At 42.5% G+C, this 22477-nt stretch overlaps 1 protein-coding gene across 2 annotated transcripts; it reads right to left on the bottom strand.

The window, feature by feature from the left end:
- Positions 1 to 4238: 4238 nt before the first annotated feature.
- Positions 4239 to 14840, bottom strand: LOC142659749 (cytochrome P450 2C8-like). Of its 2 annotated transcripts, XM_075836186.1 has the most exons (7): positions 13264 to 14840; positions 8648 to 10644; positions 7224 to 7371; positions 6227 to 6368; positions 5534 to 5783; positions 4967 to 5090; positions 4239 to 4459 (listed from the first exon to the last, which is right to left on the bottom strand). In XM_075836186.1, exons 3-6 carry the CDS (start codon positions 7317 to 7319, stop codon positions 5081 to 5083), a joined length of 498 nt encoding a protein of 165 aa, XP_075692301.1. In that variant the 5' UTR covers positions 7320 to 7371; positions 8648 to 10644; positions 13264 to 14840; the 3' UTR covers positions 4239 to 4459; positions 4967 to 5080. The 2 variants fall into 2 exon arrangements, with proteins under 2 accessions (XP_075692301.1, XP_075692302.1); XM_075836187.1 differs by lacking the exon at positions 7224 to 7371.
- Positions 14841 to 22477: the final 7637 nt, after the last annotated feature.

Raw genomic sequence — 22477 nt, 5'->3', positions numbered from 1 at the left:
ATGTCCAGGGCAGACCTGGGGGCTTTTATCAGTCCCCCGGCTGCCATGACACCCCATTGGAGACCCGCGATTGCATTCGCGGGCCGCCGATGGGTGACAGAGGGAGCGCACTCCCTCTGTAAACAAAGTTAAATGCCGCGGTCGCTATTGACAGCGGCATTTAACGGGTTAAACGGCCGCGATCGAAGTAAACTTCGATCGCGGGCGTTGGAGCAGGAGCTCAGCTGTCATCAGACAGCAGAGCCCCGACTCCTGCCTGCACGGGAGACCCGTGCAGGACTTAGACTAGGCTGACGTGAAAAGGTTTCAGCCTAGCCTAAAGCCCATTAGTGACCGACGTAAAAAGGCGTATTAGTGGTCACTAAGGGGTTAAATAAGTGAGGGCAGGAGGCTGAGCGCAGTAATTGGCACTCTGCCGCTCTAGTCTTTATCAACGACTCAGCCTCCTGTCCTCAACTCATTACTTACCAGCTGCTCTTCTTTTCTTCAGGAGAGAGCGTTCGGCCGCTCCTGCCGCAGTCCTCCAGGTTCCCTATGCTCCTCTCTCGCGGCGCGTGCAGCGTCACAGAGGGGGAGTGTACTAGCAGACGTGCGCCTATCGTGCTGCATGTCTGCTAGGTAAAGTACTCTCCCCTGCCTTCCCCACGGATCCCCCCTGGCCCTGCCACAATATGCCGCCCCCCGTTTTTAGCTCGGTGGCGCATTTTTAACCGCCTGACAGGAACGTCATATAATTTTTTTGCAGCAAATTACAGCTATTTTCTCCAATTCCACACAATAAATGTGGTGTGAAGTACGCCTCCTTTCTAGACTATGACTACTATTCCTGTTGCGTTCCAAATTTGTACGCCAAAACCCGCCGTTCACTGCTTGATAAATGTGGAGTAATGTTTGGTCAGCCTCCGCGGTCAAGTCTTGTTCTACTGACCATCACTGGTCGTCATCGGGCCCTGACCCAATACATACATCTGCCTGCAGAGACTCACCTCCAGGATGGGTTTGTGTATCTCTCGACTCGTCAGTTGCAGTAAGTTTCCTACGATAGGTAGAGGTCTGGGACCTGGGGGAAGGTTTCCTCTGTTTCTAAACAACTTTTTAACCATGAGAAGCAGGAGTAGGGCAAGAAGAAAAGACGTAAGGAGCAACTCCATGTCTGTGAGCTGCAGTAAAGGAGAATGGCAGGCAGTATGAGGAGAACTGTGTACACAAGAGCCAGGACATAAGAATCTGCAGGGTTCAAACCAGCATTTCCTATAAGTCGTCACACCCTTTGTTAACCCATGATTGCTCAGTTCTACAATTACATGTGATCAGGGATGTTACTTTATTACTCTACTTGTTCATTTGTCTTCGTTCCTGTTTGCATTACATAATCTCTTATCCTATTGTATTGTTCCGTCCGGAGCGCTGTGTAATTCTTGTTTGATAATTATGTTATATTCCTCTAATTTAGTTCTTTAGATTATGTGTCTGCCAATTGTGTAATATAATTACAATACATTTATAAGTTGCATATTTTTACTATCTGAACATTTTAATCATGATCACTGCTGCATAGAGAAAAGAAATAAAAAAGAAATAAAAAACAAGGATTTGCCACTTTACCAATTGAAAAAAACAACTTTATTAGCAATACTTATAGGCGTCCTCGGTTCTTTGCAGCCGTGCCAGAAATCATTGTTTTTTATTTATTTTATTACAACTTTAACAAGGAAGGAGCAGCAGCTGAGGACCACCATAACCCACCACTACGCGTCTACCAGGGTTGTACTAGCACAGCTCTAAAAGGTGAGCTAATGCCCCTCGACCCTCAATGACACTTTGCCAACCTTTCCCTTTGAGATACTTGCACAATGAGGCGCCGTTATTTTTCTTTCTCAGATTCACAGCTGCACAGAGACTTTTAGGAGAAATGTTTTAAGCACCACACTCAAATGGGAAATGATGTTGTATAATGCTGCATGGTATGCGGCAACGCAGTATAGCAAAGTGTGAGGAAATATTAAGAACAGAGCAATAATAAAAACACACAAAAATACAAATATGATCTGTATGTATTCCAGATAGTATGGTATATACAGCGTGTGTGTGTATATATATATTTATACTTTTTGACATCCCATTCCTGTGAGAGTTTGTGCCCACTCAGCCAAACAACATTTAGTCGGGTTCGCAATCGCCGTTCCAATTCATCCCAAAGGTGTTGGCTGGGGCTGGGGTCAGGGCTCTGAGCAGCCACTCGAGTTCCTCCACACCAAACTCGCCAACCCGTGTCTTTATGAACCTCGCTTTGTTCACAGTCGAACAGTCAAGTTGGAACAAGAAAGGACTGAACCCCAAACTGTTCCCACAAAGTTGAAAGTTACAATTGTCCAAAATGGCTTTGTATATGTAGCATTAACTCTTTACTGGAAATAAGGGACCAAACCATGAAAAACAGCACAGACCATTATCCCTCCTCCACCAATAGTAGGCACTATGCACTCCGGTAGATAGCATTCTCCCGGCACCCGCCAAATCCTGATCCTCCATCAGTCGGTCAGATAGTGAGATGTGATTCATCACTCCAGAGAACACGTTTCCGCTGCTCCAGAGTCAGTGGCGGACGCTTTACACCACTCCATGGTGATCTTACATTTGTCTGCAGCTGCTGGACCATAAAAGCCCATTTCAGTTCTTGCGCTGATTTTACTTCCAGAGGCAGCCTGGATCTCTGTAATGAGTGATATAACAGAGGATTGGTGTTTTTTATGTGCTACACGCCTCAGCACTTGGCGGCCTCACTCTGTAAGCTTGCGTGGTCTATCACTTTGTGGATGAGCTGTTGTTACTTCTAGACCCTCTCACTGCAAGGTTATAGCACAGTCGGAGGTGTCCGATGGGCTAAGCCTTCAACGGAAAGGCAAACGGAAACCTTAGCTTCCGTTTGCATCACCATTGATCTCAATGGTGACGGAAATGTCGCTAATGGTTTTGGCTTGTCACCGTTGTGACAGGGTTCTGTTGTTTTTGACTAAATCAATAGCGCAGATGTTTCTTCTACATTAGGAACAATATTGTCCATGGGAACATGTCTATATGAGAAATATAACTGCTTGTAAATGTTGTGTTTTTATACTGATGGTATATCAATAAGGGCTCATCCACACGGCCATATTAATAGGGCTGCTATAGAGGTACATAGGGTCTTTACTGAACCTCTGTACGCCTCTGATTTCCTATGGAGGCACATGAAGGATTTTCTGTCGGATTCAGTATAAACCTAACATAAGCATCGCTACTAGGGAAGAGTATCTCAGCGGCATTCGATGGAGCCTGTAAGACAGCACAAGGAGGATGTGCAGCTCCATACTGCCATGTACTTAAGCCCTGAAAATCCAATGTCAAAACCTCTGCTATTTACTTACACTCATCCAGTTGAGTTTTCTTTTTGTTTTGACTTATTACATGTATATCATTCTACAATGAACAGAAAAAGCAGTATGCTGATACAATGCTCTCATATATAGTGTATATAGAGTGATGATGATGATGGAGATGGAGCTTGTCGGGGAGTCTACACTAAAGCAGGTGTCTGTGCAGGTCCTAACTTCTAAATTAGGTAAATTGTGAAATTGAAAGTAGATGTGGCTACATGTGGTGTTACAAATCCGTCAAATAGAAGACCACCCGGGATGCTTAGATGATATTACAAGTTCTATGTACAGATTACTGGAGATGGTTCATGGATCCAAGGATTTATTCTCCATTTTGGAGACGGGAAGGATTTTTTTTTCCCTAAAATGAAGAAAATTGGCTCCTTCCTTGTGGCATTTTTTTGGCTTCTTATGGACCAACAATGAAGGTGAATAGGTGGAACTAGATGGACATATGACTATGTTAACCTTACTAGCCATATAACCAGGCTACACATTCACTATGCCAGGAGCCATAATACCATCTTCTGGACTTCTGTCCCCGAAAAACAGAAGACCTTGACTTGACTAGAATTCTCTCTGCTGGAATAGTTTACGGATCCTGGGCCAACTGGGTCATGCAAAAGGAACGGCCCCTATAAACCCATAAAAAAAATTGCTGCACTACATTAGAGACAGTCACTACAAAGTGAGACTGACACCTTCATAACAGAATGGAAGTTGTTTCCACAAGTAAAAATCATCTGCACCCATGCCCACTGGTATAATAAACCAAAGTAATAAACTACTGTAATATAGTAAAGGACGTGTTCTGTGTAGACTGGTTCATTATTTATTAGCATGGATTTGATTATTTTATGATCATCTCGGTTCCACGTAGAGCTGATATGTTCTGGCTACAACTCCATTTTTCCCAGGTTCGGGGGTAATTTCAAGATCTTCTGGAGCTTTGTTGGATTTCAGGTTCAACTTCTGCAGTATGGTGGTCAATATGAGGAAGATCTCCATGCGTGCTAACCCCTCTCCTAGACAGCTCCTCTTTCCTGTGGATAATAATATGGGAAGTGTTAGAGCTCCTCAGTCTGGACTGTAGCGATGGGACATAAGGGGATTATTATATTACACAACTGGAAGGTGTTGGATTGTCTTCAGATGTCTGGTATCTATGCTACAAGTCAGTGTTATCTTACATCACTGGCATATATACATTCAGCATATCACTATTTCATATCATCAGTTTACCATGTACTAGAGTTGATGATATAGACCCATTGCTAAGTTTGGTCAATGACTGTCGCCATTTTGTATCTATAAACTGCATTGTACCCCAACATTGTAAGCAGCTCACCTCAACCCAGCGTGGAATCACGATGAAGCTGCTGTTTTGTGGCCACCTGTCCCTCATATAATGGATCGTACAAACCAAAGGAACAGGCCATTATCCCTGACACAATACAGCATGGCGTGTGGATGTGGAGCAGCTGCTAGAAGTTTCAACCCCTATGAATTGTATAAAAGAAGTTCTTGCTCATATATTCATGTCATATTACCAGTGGAGAAGGGAAGAAAAGCCTCATTATTCTTGAAACGTCCATTTTCATCCAGGAAATGTCTTGGGTCAAAATCTTCTGGTCACTTAAAATACTTGTGAGTGATGACAATCTCTATACAGCCCTGTGGAATATATTGGTGCTATATAAGCAACAGAAATAAACAAGTCCATAACACTTGACGGGACAACAATTGTAGCGCTATTCATGCAGTGAAATGAAGAACCACGATGTACCCCGATTTAGCTTAATGCGTTGTCGGCCACCATTGGTATCTGTCATATAATGGAGGTCTTAACGCAGATGTGAACCGAGCCTAACACAGAATCTTACATTTATCCAAGCTACCAAATACTTTAAGCAGGATCTCCAATCAACATGAACTAGAGAACTGGATCCTAATAATGCAATAAGACGACATCTGTTGAACGTCCATCTAATTCTAAAGCTGGTCATAAACCGTAGATTAAAGTCAGTCAGACCCGTCAATTGTAGTATTATCAGTCAACGATCTAATGTGTATATATAATGAATATATAATGACTGATTCCGTTTATGAATATTTACAGGATGAAATTGCTCTCTAAGTAGTAAATTCCATGAATTTCTTGTAAGGATCCTTTACGATTCTTTGGGATGCTGTATCCTCTGAATACTGTATCCTCGCTGGCCACATGTGGAACTCCCAGAGGGACTATGTCAGCAAATCTCTGGATCTCGTGAATCGCTGCATCTGTATATGACATGAAAGTGCGACCCTCCAGGGCAGGACATCGATTCTGTCCAATCACATTGTCAATCTCTTCTTGGACCTTCCCTGCAGACAAACATAACATTTTTGTACCACAGATGTATAAATAATGTAGGTTGAGCATGTAGGAGATTTTGTGTTATTATTGTTCTCATTCATTTATATTCCTTGATCACCAGGTTAAGTTGTATCCCCCCCAAACATGTTTTTTGCTCTAAATGTGAAAAGAGGCCAATATGTCATTCACTTCCTAATATTAGGAAATGTTTATAAGTTGTATTTGATGGAGTCTACTCCCGGGGACGGGAGGAACTCCCGCTCGGACGTGGAGCCCGCGCTCCCTCACAATATTACAGGAGGTGGCCAAATCGACGTCACCCCCTCGAGTGTCACCTGGCCTAATACACCGGATGGAGGCGCCAAAGAGGCCAAACTCCTGGAACTGCTGATCGGATCCGGCCTACAAATCCAACCTCATATAATGTAACCGATCACAAGTCTTTACTTACTTGCTACATTCGGGTATTTGAGGAGGATGAGGAGGGCATTTTTCATAGTTGTACTGGTGGTTTCAATTCCAGCAGAGAAGAGATCCATCACTGTACCAAACAAGTTCTCCAAGTGGAATTCAGTTTCCGGGTTGTCCTTCTCCTGTAGATTATGACACATCAAAGGATTGATGGACACAAAACATTACTAGTTAAGCCGTACCTCAAGCCAAACATTGAAAACTTTACATTTAGTTTCTGGAAGTAACTCTCTAAAAACTAAGTGTGTCAGCCAATTAAGCTGCGATGGAGCAAATGTTCCTGTTATTTGTTCATTGGAAACGCTCCTCAAATGTCCATGGCAAAGTTACATGTACATGCGACTATTTCATGACCCGTCGTATTATTATGGACTGCAACTGTTTGGTGTGTATGTTCTTCAGCCTCACTGTGCAGAAATGTGCCCGATCTCGGTTGTCATAGCAATACATCCCTCTTCTCTGAGTGCAGCCCGGCCTCCTGGGATGACGTTTCATCCCATGTGACTGCTGCAGCCAATCAAAGGCTGGATTCACACGAGGTCATTACGTCCGTATTTCGGCCGCAAGTCCCGGACCGAACACAGTGCAGGGAGCCGGGCTCCTAGCATCGTACTTATTTACGACGCTAGGAGTCCCTGCCTCGCTGCCGGACAACTGTCCTGTACTGTAATCATGATTTCAGTACGGGACAGTTGTCCGGCAGCGAGGCAGGGACTCCTAGCGTCGTACATAAGTATGATGCTAGGAGCCCGGCTCCCTGCAGTGTTCGGTCCGGGACTTGCGGCCGAAATACTTCCGTCAATTACGGACGTAATGACCTCGTGTCAATCCAGCCAAAGACTGAAGCAGTCATATGGACTGCAGCGTCATCCCAGGAGGCAGAAGATAGGTTAAGTGATACCCGTCTCACTGAATACTATGAATGATGAGGATTATAGTGCAGCAGATACTTTATGATGGAGCTCATCGCTACTCACCTTCATGAAAGACCGGGGTATTTCAGTAGCGCTCACATGCAGAACAGTGCCCAGTACGGGAAGCGGGGGAGGACCAGGGTGTACGTTTTTTCTCATCAAATATCAGGAGGATGGTCCCTGTTACTCCCAGCTCCATCTTCTCTGCACACTGACAGCAGGAATGTAGGAAATATTATATCTATACAGTACAGTGCGGGGAGGGTTATCTACTGCCTATTATTTGTAGTCATGTGAGTCCAATGTACAAGATCTGCACAGGCTGCATGCAGAATGACTACACTGCACTGACGGATGTTATTTACACGGATGATAAGAAGCTCTGAATGAATTATATGAGACGTTTATCAGATCAAAGAGGCAAATTTACCAGACGATTCATATGAGTTAGATTTGTGTGTTGTGCAGAACATGTGCAGCTTTACCAGGGGTTTATATTTAAAGGGTTTTTCTGGTTCCTTTAAAGTGATGGTCTAGTCTTAGGATAGGACATTAATATTAGATTGGTGGGGGTCCGACTCTCAGCACCCCCACTGATGAGCTGTTTAAAGGGGCCGCAGCGCTGGTCGACTTTGTTGTTTACACTGCTCTGTACAGCTCAGGTCTGTTCTTATAGAGGCCGCGGTGTCTGGTATTACAGCTCAGTCCTATTCACTTAAATGGGATAAAACCATAGCAAATTGTAATACCAGGCACAGCCACTACTAATAGTACGGAGCTGTTCTGTACAGAGCAGTGTAAACAATGAAGGGGGCGCCGCGCTCACCAGGGCACCAATCCCTCATTAAACAGCTGATTTAAAAAAACAAAAAAAACCTGATACTAAGCAGATATTTCTCATGTGTCTGCTCAGTGTGACGGATATGCACGGTGCAGTCAGTGGATAGTAGCTGTAGCCTTACTAGAATAGCTGCTTACAGGGTAAAAATAGTGGGTTTTCCAGAAACAGTATTTTTGTGGCAAATAAACGTAATATGGCTGCAAAGTGTGAACACAGCCTAAAATGTCACGGTGCAGCAATTTACTATACTGGTGGGATAAATAATAAACAGAGTATCAGAGATTTTCTTTGCATCAAAGCAGGTAAAATACGAGGAGCAGACACATAATTCGCCCAAATGATGTGTCCGCTCCTTATATTTTACCTACTTTAAAGCAAAGAAAAGATATATGCTTGATACCAAATGGTGAGTGCCGTGGACTCTCTTCTATATTGAATGATTCCTAGTATGGACTTTATACGCAGACACCACCGGAGGAAACGTCATGTGGAACCACTGATCCCAGAACGTAGCTATTTGCCACCGGCGATCTATGATTTGTGCCGACGTTACTCGTGTTTGTGAAGAATTTTAATACACATTATGTAAAGAGTATAAGCACATACTAAATTATCATTAGGGAAATCAGTCAGTATTTACACTTACCATCACAATCCAACTGTCGTCTATTCCTAATTGAGTTTCCGAGGCCGTGCCTTTTTTTTCTCAGTGGTGATGGGACAGGAGCCCCCATTTCTTCAAGGCTTTCAGGGATGCAGAAGGGGTTGTGAAAACATAATGATGGCCATTTTTCACTTTAGTAGTTTCATGGGAATGGCCCATTTGTAGGAAATCTAATGATCTTGAAGATATTAGTCACAAAGAAGTCCACATCTGATGGAGAAGATTTGGGGCCAGTGTCTTCTGAATGGTGAACACATCTGGAAGCAGAAATCAGTGACTTAGAGACCAATTCCGTAAAGTCAAATGTGGTTGTAGGGATTGATCTCTCATGTCGATAATTGTTATGGACGTTTTATCCATGTTTTACTCCATTCTCTTATTTTTATTAATCAGTTCATTATGTGATTTGGTCAAGGTCTCCTAACTGAAGCAATTCCTCGTTTTGAAAGTCAACATTTTCTTTATCATCCTCCAGGTTGGGCTGTGAGTAGATACTTCATGAACTCCTGAGAAGGAATGAAGAAGTCTTCTCCATCGGCTGGAATACTGTGAGAGGGAAATGTTGTCCTCCTATTATTGTTTTTCTTATATCGTTCTCCTAGTACTGATTGGGAAATCAAGGGGCATCATAAGGCCCCACGTAGTGTCAGTTACCAGAGCAAGCTGCCCCAGGGATGGGCATGGACCCTTTACGTTACATTAATAAAGGCAATTTAGATCCTGAACAGAGGCAGCAAGGACGGTTTCTTGCGAAATATTACATCTTCTTGGTTGGGCCTTCAAAAAACACGTCATGGATTCCTTTGTTACCAGCGATTGCAGGGAAGAGGGAGTCTCCTCCATTAGCTGGAATACTGTGAGAGGGAAAGGGTGCCCTCCTATTTTTTTTCTTATACAGATTTTTAGAACTGAAAGGGGAATTTAACGTCTAGAGTAGAGTCAGTTACCAGAGCAAGCTGCTCCAGGGAGGAGCATGGGCCCTTTATGAGACAATAATAAAGGCAATTTAGATCCTGAACAGATGAAGAGGCCGCAAGAATGGTTTCCTCAGAAATATTGCATCTATTTGGTTAGGCCTTTAATAAAGGCTTCATTGAGTTCTTTGCTGAGGTCCACAGTAAAGTCAGTTACCAGTAGAGTCCTCTTTAAGACCAGTAGCATTCCCAGGGATTAGGACCAGGTGGACAGCAGTCTGCAGACATTGGTCCTTTAAGAGACGTTACATCAATCTTGGCAATTTAGATTTGTCTTTGGTCAGAGGAACAGGCAGCAAGGACGTTTCCTCGTGGGATATGACATCCTCCATTTTTTACCATCAATAAACGCTTTATGGACTCCTCAGTTATTAGAGGGTGCAGGGATGAGGGAGTCTCTGACAACACTGTGAGAGGGAGAGGGGGCCTCTGATGAAGACCCCTCTGATGAAGACCCCTGTTGAGAATTGTCCAATGTATTGAAAATAATCAGTAAGTCTGTCAGGACGGTCTTTTCATTTGGACTTGTATTGTACTCCAGGAATCTGTATGGCATAGTGAGAGCATCAATATAGGCAAATTACATGTCTCTGGTCCTATGAAGAGGCAGCAAGAATGGTTCCCTGTGGGATATGACATGTTCCTTGTTTGGCCTTCCATAAATGCTTCATGGACTCCTCAGTTATGGGAGGGTGCAGGGATGAGGGAGTCTCAGACATCAGCTAAAATACTGAGAGAGGGAGAGGAGGCCTCTGATGAAGACCCCTGTTGAGAATTGTCCCGTGGAAATAGAAAATCTCTGGTGCCTTCTGTCTCACAGTATTACAAAAATGAAGGTATGTGCCTTGGATCTGGATTGTGGACCTAGAGGCTTCTGGTATATCCCTTAGGGGATGCCTTAGTGTCGATGATTATGAGTTCATGATCATGACGGGGACACTGGATTGTATAGGGCACGGCCAGTGTGGGACTGGGGTTCCTTGATTCTGAGCGCCCACCGTCTATCTAAATAAAAACAATGCATGTTAAGTTTACATTATCAATGTTCTTGATGCGACCTGAAGTGCCGCTTTCCTTCTGCGTTGCTCAGATATTTAATACTCAGAAAATGTTATAGAATTGAGAAATGAGAGCAGAATGTAAGTCAGAATGTAAACACCGGTTATGTCTCTTATACAGGAACAGTCCGATTACCGGTTTTGAAATATATGTGCAGCGCAGAAAGAGAATGCGAACCTGCTGAAGATGAGACAATAGTGCGCTCATAATGAAGTACAGAAAACATGCTGACATACAATACAAATGTACAATGCCGCCATTTTATACACATAAATAGTGCCGTTACACTATACACATAAATAGTGCCGTTACACTATACACACAAATAGTGGCGCTACACTATACACAAATAGTGCCGCTACACTATACACAAATAGTGCCGCTACACTATACACATAAATAGTGCCACTACACTATACACAAATAGTGCCGCTACGCTATACACACAAATAGTGCCCTTACACTATACACATAAATAGTGCCGCTACACTGTACACAAATAGTGCTGCTACACTATACACATAAATAGTGCCGTTACACTATACACATAAATAGTGCCGCTACACTATACACATAAATAGTGCCGTTACACTACACACAAATAGTGCCGCTACACTATACACACAAATAGTGCCGCTACACTTTACACATAAATAGTGCAGCTACACTATACACATAAATAGTGCCGCTACACTATACACATAAATAGTGCCGCTACACTATACACATAAATAGTGCCGCTACACTATACACATAAATAGTGCCGCTACACTATACACATAAATAGTGCAGCTACACTATACACATAAATAGTGCCGCTACACTATACACATAAATAGTGCCGCTACACTATACACATAAATAGTGCCGCTACACTATACACATAAATAGTGCCGCTACACTATACACATAAATAGTGCAGCTACACTATACACATAAATAGTGCCGCTACACTATACACATAAATAGTGCTGCTACACTATACACATAAATAGTGCCGCTACACTATACACATAAATAGTGCCGCTACACTATACACATAAATTGTGCCGTTACACTATACACATAAATAGCGCCGTTACACTATACACAAATAGTGCCGCTACACTATACACACAAATAGTGCCGTTACACTATACATAAATAGTGCCGCTACACTATACACAAATAGTGCCGCTACACTATACACATAAATAGTGCCATTACACTATACACACAAATAGTGCCGTTACACTATACACATATAGTGCCGCTACACTATACACACAAATAGTGCCGTTACACTATACATAAATAGTGCCGCTACACTATACACAAATAGTGCCGCTACACTATACACATAAATAGTGCCATTACACTATACACACAAATAGTGCCGCTACACTATACACATAAATAGTGCCGCTACACTATACACATAAATAGTGGCGCTACACTATACACATAAATAGTGCCGCTACACTATACACATAAATAGTGCCGCTACACTATACACATAAAAAGTGCCGCTTACACTATACACATAAATAGTGCCACTTTTTTATACACATAATTAGTGCCGCTACACTATACACATAAATAGTGCCGCTACACTATACACATAAATAGTGCTGCTTACACTATACACATACATAGTGCCGCTACACTATACACATAAATAGTGCTGCTTACACTATACACATACATAGTGCCGCTACACTATACACATAAAAAGTGCCGCTTACACTATACACATAAATAGTGCCACTTTTTTATACACATAATTAGTGCCGCTACACTATACACATAAATAGTGCTGCTACACTATACACATAAATAGTGCTGCTTACACTATACACATACATAGTGCCGCTACACTATACACATAAATAGTGCCGCTACACTATACACATAAATAGTGCTGCTTACACTATACACATAAATAGTGCCACCTTTTTATACACATAATTATTGCCGCTACACTATACACATAAATAGTATCACTTACCATACACATAAATTGTGCCACTAATCAAACACATAAATATTACCAATTTCTACACACAATGTAAATAGCACCACTATACCAAACAAATAGTGCCACTATACTATACAAGTAAGGAGTACAGCCGACATGTACAGATAAATAGTACAACTAACCATACACATAAATAGTATCTCTATTATGATGCACATACATGATACACATACATTTGTATACACACACACACACATATTATATATATATATATATATATATATATATATATATATATATATATATTATACACAAACATACACATATATACAAATTCAACATTACACACAAATATACACATTATACACATGTATATACATATTACACACTACACGCATAAAACATTACATGTATGCAAATTAGACATATACACATTACACACACATTATATGCACATATACACATTACACACACATGTACATTAGTTATACACACATTACACACACATATATACAGTAGTTATGCACACAGTACACACATATACAGTGGTTATACACACATTACACACATATATACAGTAGTTATACACACATTACATAGACATTTACCTTTTCTGCAGATCGCTGATGTTTGGACCTCTGACATGCAGGCAGCCTGAAGAATCTAATCAGCGGCCACCGTCTTTCTCATCTTTGGTGTCGCCGTACCAATGCATCCATTTTTTCCCCAGTAGGTGTTACTACCAGCAGTCCACTGAGCAATGTCTTGATTTTCATGCAATTTTTGTACACTTTATCATATGACAGAGCCCTGACTATACTTAAAAGCTGCCAGCCGGCTCTACAGTAGGAGCATTGTAGTAAGTGCACAGGGGGCAAGCCACAGGAGGATTCCCCAGTCCTTTGGTGGGCCGGTCTGACACTGGCCATGGTATGTATCCTGTCATGGGGTAATTAATTCTGTAGGACCTTCAAATTGATCTAAGGACCCTCTGGAGCATTAAAGGAAGGTTTTCTTAAGGGTGATTGAATGCTGAAATGCTAATTGGGCTGGATTCCAGCTTTAGGTACCAAATCGGCAGGCAGAAGAATAGTCAATATCAAAGCAAAGGTCAGGGTCGGCAGCAAACAATCATAGACGATAAACAGGTCGAGGTCAGGGCAGGCGGCAAACAGTCATAGGCGATAAACAGGCCGAGGTCAGGGCAGGCGGCAAACAATCAAAGGCGATAAACGTACCGAGGTCAGGGCAGGCGGCAAACAATCATAGGCGATAAACGTACCGAGGTCAGGGCAGGCGGCTAACAGGCATAGTTCAGAAACAGGCAAAGGTCAGGGCAGGCGGCAGTCAATAAGCATAGTCCAATAATCAAGCCAAGGTCAAAACCGGAAAATCAATCATTCAGTAGAGCAGCTAGTGCAATATGATGTTATTTGCACGCTGCAGTTGACTCAACCACTACATTATTCTGCAGCAATATGAGGATATCTCTCCCTGGGGATCTTGCTCAGAATAGATGACATCTCTGAGCTGGACAATCTCTGATCTACCACAGGTCCGGTCAGCATAGCTCTCAAGTTGTTACGTGCTGCATTGCTCAAACTGACCATTGGTCGGGGCCCATTTAGCTGTTTCGCAGTCACCTTAATGCGTGGTGGTAGGACATAAGGTGCACTGCGGACCCTTGATGTTACTGCTGATGACCCTCTCTGAGTTGGCAAGACTGATGACTGTCTTGCCAGATACATCTCCATGGGAGATTGTTTCCTCACCCATGGGGCAGTGGTCCAGACCTTGGGTTTTTCTTTTCTGGCTGCGCAGGTGGCTATAGGTCTCGGTGGTGGTGATTGCAGCCTTAGGTATCGGCCAGATTCCTCTTTAGGTAGCAGGTTTTTTATACACTGCACGATACCTCTTAATGCGGATGTTATAAATCCAATACAGCCAGTTTGCCCTTGATGTTTTTCAGGCTTTTGGCTGTATGGGGACCTCCGGAGACGTTGGAGATGTCTCCGGGGCTGGAGTTTTCCCCCAGTTGCAGCCATTTGGCTGCCTCTTCCACAACACCCTCAGATAAAGTGTTTGTGGAGAGTAGAAAACAGTAACAAAACAAACAATAAACAAATAAACAAATAAGAGCCCAGCCGGGCAAATGCCTGCTCTGCAGAAAGTACTCAGCGCTCCTCTCTCTCGATGCTTGCTTCGTACTGACCATCCTTGCTGAGTATTCCGTGTCTCCAGGGCAACGCTTCTGTCATGTAATAAAGCTGTACACAGCACCGGGGTTCTAACTAGTGTTACCCACGGCAACAAAACAGATCCTAGCGCTCACTGTACAAGTGGAGGCCAGAAAATATAACTTTGGATGGATTGGCATGGACAATAGTGATGAATCCAATGTGTGTTTTTTCTATCGTCTGGGTTCATTGAGGAGCCGGCAGAGATGTTCTGGTTATAAAAGTCTAAATCTATAAATCTAGCTCATTCCCTTCTGACTATAGAGGAGCATGCTGGGATCTGTAGTGCACATTACCTGTGCTGTAAACAGGTGCAACTTAATAAAAAAATCAGTTGGATTTTTTCTGTTGAGGGACATGGGAGAGACGTGATAGCGCTCCCAACCGCTGCTTCTCACTGATATATACTGGACATAGGTTGTAGGAGTGATGTGCACTGTGATCTTGTAAAGCTACCGAAAAACAGAGCTCCAATTGACTGAACATTGGACTTGTATTGGCAATCACATGTGGCTGGTGCATGTACTGGCCAACACACCACAGACATCTACCGTGAAACAATATTCATCAGACCCGCTGAAAAATGAACTAAAACGTATCAATTACTGCACGCAAGTAAATTAGACTATTGCCTAGCAACACGTATTACGTGAACAGGTGACTGCGCTGGATGTCCATGCTGCTGCGGAGACCAGGAGAAGAGCTGCTGGTGCTTATTGATGATGCCACATCTGAACTTCTGCCCCGCCCCCTCCCCACCACCATGGCATTTCTCCAGGGAAGTTGGCAACTGGTTCCCAACACTGAAAAGTTAACATAGGATATGCTCACAAGCGCTGGTCGTCCAGTGAGAAATCACAATGTTACGTATGGATACCGTACCTCATCTGCAGACAAGCTGGATGTACAGAAATGTACAGGCCCTCAGGCTTATCGGCCATAGGGACTATGACTGTGGGCAATGTAGGGGTTAATATGGGTACAGCAGGGCTAGGGAAGTTAGATTCTCTCTCCCCACTTTTCTTAACTCTATGTAAATTTCAGGGCAGCCTATAGGGATTTAAGGTCCCTCCTACAGGGTGTCTTTAGGGGGAATAAGGGCGGTTTTGCCCTTCTCCCCTTGCCTGGGTTTATAAGGCAAGGGTGGGAGGGCATCTTCCTCTTTGGCCGTCACTTGTCCCACCCTCCCTCCCTATTGACTGTTATCTGTGTATTTTTTTTTTCTATATAAAAAAAATATGTAATAACATATAATATATATGTGTAAAAAACAAAACAAAAAAACAAAAACAAGAAAACAAACCGTAAAAAACAAACAAAAAAAAAACCATTTTAGAATATGAAAATATACGGGAAGGTGTCTGAGGTCAATAGAAGTGAATATGTCTGTAATTGCGGACCGTAAATGTGGTCTGCAATTATGGAAGATTTTTACGGTCGTGTGCAACTTTTTTATTTTTATGAATATTCAAATGGAAAAGAACAAAACTAGTACAAATAAATACACAATTAGGTGAGAGCGGACAGGCAACTAAAATTCTAAGCATCCAAAGAGGCCCAGCCTACTTAGCAGTGGCACTACATTTGTGGTGAGGCCACATGGTTGGGTCTCCCTTAAAGGAACAGTGTCATCACAAATTATTTTTTTATATGTTAAAGATGTTAGTGCTTTATTAAAAACGTTTATATTCATTTGTGTGTTTGTGTTTTACTTTTTCTTATTTTTACACTTTTTCTTCCCTATGGGGGCTGCCATTTTTTGTTCCATTTCTGTCTGTGTCGATTAACGACACATACAGACATGGAATACGGCAGCCACAGTCCCATAGGGACTGCGAACGGCTCCCGTCCCATTGACTTCAGTGTACGGCGTCTGTGTGGGAACTGTGCATGCGCCGCTCCCACACAGTCCAATTCGAAATTAGCGCCGTCCGGCGCCATTTTCCTGTGGACCGGAAGTCGCGGCCGGACAGTAATATTACTACTTCCGGTCGCGGCTTCCGGATTTGTGCACTTGGACCAGCGGCAGCAAACGGAGCGGACGGGCCGGAGGGAGCCGCGGCGGCAGGAGCAGGTAAGAGATTTCAATGTATGTTCGTGTTTGTGTGTGTTTACTACTGTATGTAAACCTACTACGCTGTGTGTTAGCTCAAAAAATGGCGACACACAGTGTAGGAGGTTACACCGTTCAAACCCCTCGTTTATCCCGGCACTAGCCAGGATAAAGGAGGGGGGGATGCTGAGAGCTCACTAGAGCGAGGGCTTTTAACCCAATGTTGCAATGCTGCAATTTTGGGAAATAGCTCCATCTAGTGACCAAAAATGGGTAGTATTATAAATTAGAAATAATTTATAATATTTCCTGACTCGTGAAAAAAATAAAAAAAATTTGAACAATGTTTAATCACCCACACACTAAATGTTTAATTAAAAAAAAACAAACATGTTTTTCTGGCAACACCATGCCTTTAACCCCTTCAGGACTGAGCCTGTTTTGGCCTTCAGGACAAAGCCGATTTTTCAAATCTGACATGTGTCACTTTATGTGGTAATAACTCCGGAATGCTTTTACCTATCCAAGCGATTCTGAGATTGTTTTCTCGTGACATATTGTACTTTATGTTAGTGAAAAAATTTGGTTGATAAATTCAATATTTATTTGTAAAAAACACCAAGATTTGGAGAAAATTTGCAAAAATTAGCATTTTTCTCAATTTAAATGTATCTGCTTGTAAAACAGATAGTAATACCACACAAAATAGTTACTAGTTAACATCACCCATATGTCTACTTTATGTTGGCGTCGTTTTTTGAACATTCTTTTATTTTTCTAGGACGTTACAAGGCTTAGATCTTTAGCAGCGATTTCTCATATTTTCAAGAAAATTTCAAAAGGCGATTTTTACAAGGACCAATTCAGTTCTGAAGTGGCATTGAGGGCCTTATATATTAGAAAGTCCCCATAAATCACCCCATTTTGAAAACTGCACCCCTCAAAGTATTCAAAACAGCATTCAGAAAGTGTATTAACCCTTTAGGCGTTTCACAGGAATTAAAGCAAAGTAGAGGTGAAAGTTACAAATTTCATTTTTTTTTTACAAAATTCATTTGTAATACATTTTTTTCTATACCACAGAAGGTTTTACCCGAGAAATGTAACTTATTATTTATTGCCCAGATTCTGCAGTTTTTAGAAATACCCCACATGTGGCCCTAGTGCGGTCATGGACTGAAACACCGGCCTCAGAAGCAAAGGAGCACCTAGTGGATTTTGGGGCCTCCTTTTTTTTAGCATATATTTTAGGTACCATGTCAGGTTTGAAGAGGTCTTGTGGGGCCAAAACAATAAAGACCCCCAAAAGTTACCTCATTTTGGAAACTACACCCCTCAGGGAATTTATCTAGGGGTATAATTAGCATTTTGAACCCACAGTTTTTTTGCTAAATTTATTTGAATTAGTTTGTGAAGGTGAAAATCTACTTTTTTTCTGAAAAAACGTAGAAATTTGTAATTTTTTCAAGGAATAAAAGAAAAAAAACACCCCAACATATGTAAAGCAATTTCTCCTGATTATAGCAATACCCCATATGTGGTAATAAACTGCTGTTTGGACCCACAGCAGGACTCAGAAGGGAAGGAGCACCATTTGGATTTTGAAATTCTGATTTTGCTGGTATAGTTTTCAGTGCCATGTCGCGTTTGAATTGCACTGGAGGGAACAAAATAGTGGAATCCCCCGGAAAGTGACCCCATTTTGGAAACTACACTCATCAAGGAATTTTTCTAGGGGTAAAGTTAGCATTTTGACCCCACGATTGTTTTGCTGAATTCATTGGAATTATTCTGTAAAGGTAAAAATCAACTTTTTTTCTGAAAAAAGGTAGCCATTTTTTATTTTTACAAGGAATAAAGGCGAAAAAGCACCCCAACATTTGTAAAACCATTTCTCCCGATTACGTAAATACGCCATATGTGGTAATAAAGTGCTGTTTGGACCCACAGCGGGGCTTAGAAGGCAAGGAGCGCTATTTGGCTTTTGGAGCTCAAATTTAGCTGAAATGGTTTTTGGGTGACATGTCGCATTTGCAAAGCCCCTGAGAGGCCAAAACAGTGGAAACCCCCCAAAAGTGGAAATTACACCACTTAAAGAATCTATCTAGGGATATAGTGGGAATTTAGACCCCACAAGTCTTTTGCAGGATTTATTAGAATTGGGCCATGAAAAATTAATATCAACATTTCTTCCACTAAAATGTTGCATTTTTTCAATTTCACACAGGATAAAGGGGGTAAAAGCTGCCCAACATTTGTAAAGCAATTTCTCCTGAGTACGGCAATACCCCACGTGTGGTCATAAATGGTTTTTCATTAGAAAGTAATTAACCCTTTCTGGACTGATCCATTTTTTTCTTTTCCTTTTTAGTTTTTTCCTCCCCGCGTTCCAAGAGCCACAACTTTTTTATTTTTCAGTCAATAGAGCGGTATGAGGGCTTATTTATTGAGGGACAAGCGGTCGTTTTTATTGCTACCATTTTTTGGTACATACAACTTTTTGAGCACTTTTTATTACATTTTTAGCTAGAGCCAAGGTGACCAAAAAAACAGCGATTTTGCAGTTTTAAATTCTTTATTTTTCACGTGAGACGCTCCATACATCACCCCCCACACTAAGACATGCTATGTCGTGGTGCGCGAAGGGGTTAATGCGCAGCGCATGGTGCGGAGTGAAAATTACAATTTTCCACTCATATGCCATATTAGTGCACTACATGTTATGCCCAGTTTGTGCCACTGAAGACAAATACCTCATAAAATATTAACCGGGTTCTCCCGGGTATGGCGATGCCATATCTGTGGACGTAAACTGGTGTTTGGGCACGCTGCAGGGCTCAGAAGGGAAGGACGCCATTTGGCTTTTGGGGCGCAGATGTAGCTTGGTAGTTGTTCTGTTTGGGGTTTTACTGGTGTTTCAGTTTGTAATGTGGGGGCATATGTTATCTGTGCGGAGTACATCAGGGTACATGTTATCTGTGCGGGGTACATCAGGGCATAATAAGAGGGTATAATAATGCAGTAAATAAATAATAATCCGCAGATATGTGGCCTTTGTCGCACTGATAAATGGCGCCCGATCTTATCTGCTTTTGGAACACTCTGCACATTTTGCATCGCCATATTCTGAAAGCCAGAACTTTTTTATTTTTTCTCCACCGGAGCTGTGTGAGGGTTTATTCTTTGCGGGACAATCTGTAGGTTTTCATTGGTACCATTTTGGGGTACCAGAAATTTTTTGGATCACGTTTTATTCCATTTTTTGGCAAGCAAGGTGACCAAAAACCATCAATTCTGACAATGTTTTTTATTCTTTTTTTTATGGCCTTCACCCTGGGCTATAAATGACCATTTTACTTTATTCTGCGGGTCGGTACGATTACGGCGATACCATATGTATATAATTTTTTTATGTTTTGCAGCGTTTGTGTAATAAAATCACTTATTTATAAAATAAATACATTTTTGTGTCACCGTATTCTGAGAGCCATAACGTTTTTATTTTTCAGTCAAAAAAGCGCTGTAAGGGCTTGTTTTTTGCGGGACGGGGTGTAGTTTGTATCGGTACTATTTTGGCGTACGTGCGACTTTTTGATCACTTTTTATTGTATATTTTGGGAGGGTTGGTAACCAAAAAATTGTGATTCGGGCACTGTTTTTTGTTTATTTTTTTTGCGGTGTTCACCGTGCGGGAAAAATAATATTACAGTTTTATAGTTGGGGTCGTTACGAACGCGGCGATACCAAATATGTGTACTTTTTTTAACGTGTTAATTTTTTTCCTATAATAAAAGACTTATTATAGGAAAAAAAGCATTCTTTGTTTATGTCACTTCTAACTTTGATTTTTACACTTTTTCAAAACATTTTTATTATCTTTTTTTAACTTTTTTTACTTGTCCCACTAGGGGACAGTTAGACTTGCAGCTCTGATCGCTGCTGGAACACATTACACTACACACGTAGTGTAATGTGTTCTAACTGTCATTGTGACGTAACCGTCACACTGACAGGAAGCAAAGGAGGAACGGCCGGAGGCTGATCCTCCGAGGCTTCCGTACATGGCAACCCGGAGGTCATTGTCTGGCCTCTGGTTGCCATGATAAGGATCGCCAGCCCCCGCAAATACATGTGGGGGGCTGCCGATCCGCTGTAAACCTCTTCGATGTGGTGATCGCAATCGACCACCGCATCGAAGGGGTTAATTGCCGATTTCAGCGGCGACAGGCCGCTGATCGGCAACGGGGAGAGCAGGGCTGACACCCTGCACAGTTAACCGCCGCTGCGGTGTAGCGCCGCGCGGCGGTTAACTGTTAAAGCGCGGACGTAACTGTACGCCCAGGTGCGCGAAGTTACTGCTCACCTGGACGTACAGTTACGTCCAGGTGCGGGAAGGGGTTAATATCCCCTTGTTGAACCCTTCACTGTGCGGTATCAAAAAGTTGTAGCCATACAGTGGTATAGTATGGACCCAGGATACCAGGAAGAGATTATTCTTTCTCCCCTCATTGTCCTTTCCTAATTTATCCCAGTCTGTCAGCCTAGTGGATGTGTAAGGAGGGTGAACTGCAAATCTACAAATCCTCCATTTGAAGCCTATGGACTGCCATATATCCTTTGCAAATAAGTTGCCCTGTAGATATATATTGTCTTCCTCCCTTTTGCTTTGCAGGTTATCTGGACGGCAGGTAGTAATGCCCTGCAGCGCTGCCATGGCTGCCAAGCTGCTGATGCTGGACACCGAAAATGTATTTATAGAAGTTATGTTGCAGTTTGTGGTGTTGCCCCTAGGTGGCTCTGTTGTATTGTGTTATAAAAGGGAGTTCCTGCAGGAAGCGCTTCAGTGGGTGAATGAACCACATGGAGTGCAGAGGCAAATGCTGCACCAGGAGAAAGAGGACCAGGCCTGGATCCAGCTGCTGAGAAACTAGTCAGTGGGCTGAAGGAGAAGGAATAATGGAGATTTGGTACCCAAGGGAGAGGAAGAACAGCATGTGACATGAAGAGAGCGCTGTGTTGTAGGATCTGGCGGGTCAGGGTGGCCTGTATTGCTGCATGAATATCAATCAGTAGAAGGCTGTGAATAGAGGTGGATGCAGGAGGATGTGTAAATTAGAGACGGGGAATGCTGTTGTGTAATGCACAGTAGGAGGCAGTCACGAGCAGACAGTGAGCTGTCAGACTAGTCGTAGTCTAGTATGGAGATAGGCGGACCATGGAGAAAGGGGAGCCCGTGAGTCAATGCGGGCCATTTCTCAAGCGGTGCCAGTGGCAGGGTAATTGCCTTGCTGGTGTGTTATCTCTTAGAAAGTCTAATGGGGGCTGTAGCTACCTGTAGTGGTCACTGCAGAGGAAATAAGCAGCAAACAGCATCTTCCGGGGTTACTGGTTGAGGTATTCATACCCCTCTTCTTTATCAGACCGGAGGAAAGTATAACCCACATTTACAAAGAGTGGCCAGTCTGAATAAAGGAGGCGGTTGGAATGATTTTCACCAAATTTATTAAAAGATTCAATCCTGTTAATATATTT

This window comes from Rhinoderma darwinii, chromosome 8 (genome assembly GCF_050947455.1).
Source record: "Rhinoderma darwinii isolate aRhiDar2 chromosome 8, aRhiDar2.hap1, whole genome shotgun sequence".
In the NCBI taxonomy this organism is placed as follows: Eukaryota; Metazoa; Chordata; class Amphibia; order Anura; family Rhinodermatidae; genus Rhinoderma; species Rhinoderma darwinii.
Note: the sequence above shows the minus strand (reverse complement) of the source record. Positions and strands in the feature narration are given on the sequence as shown.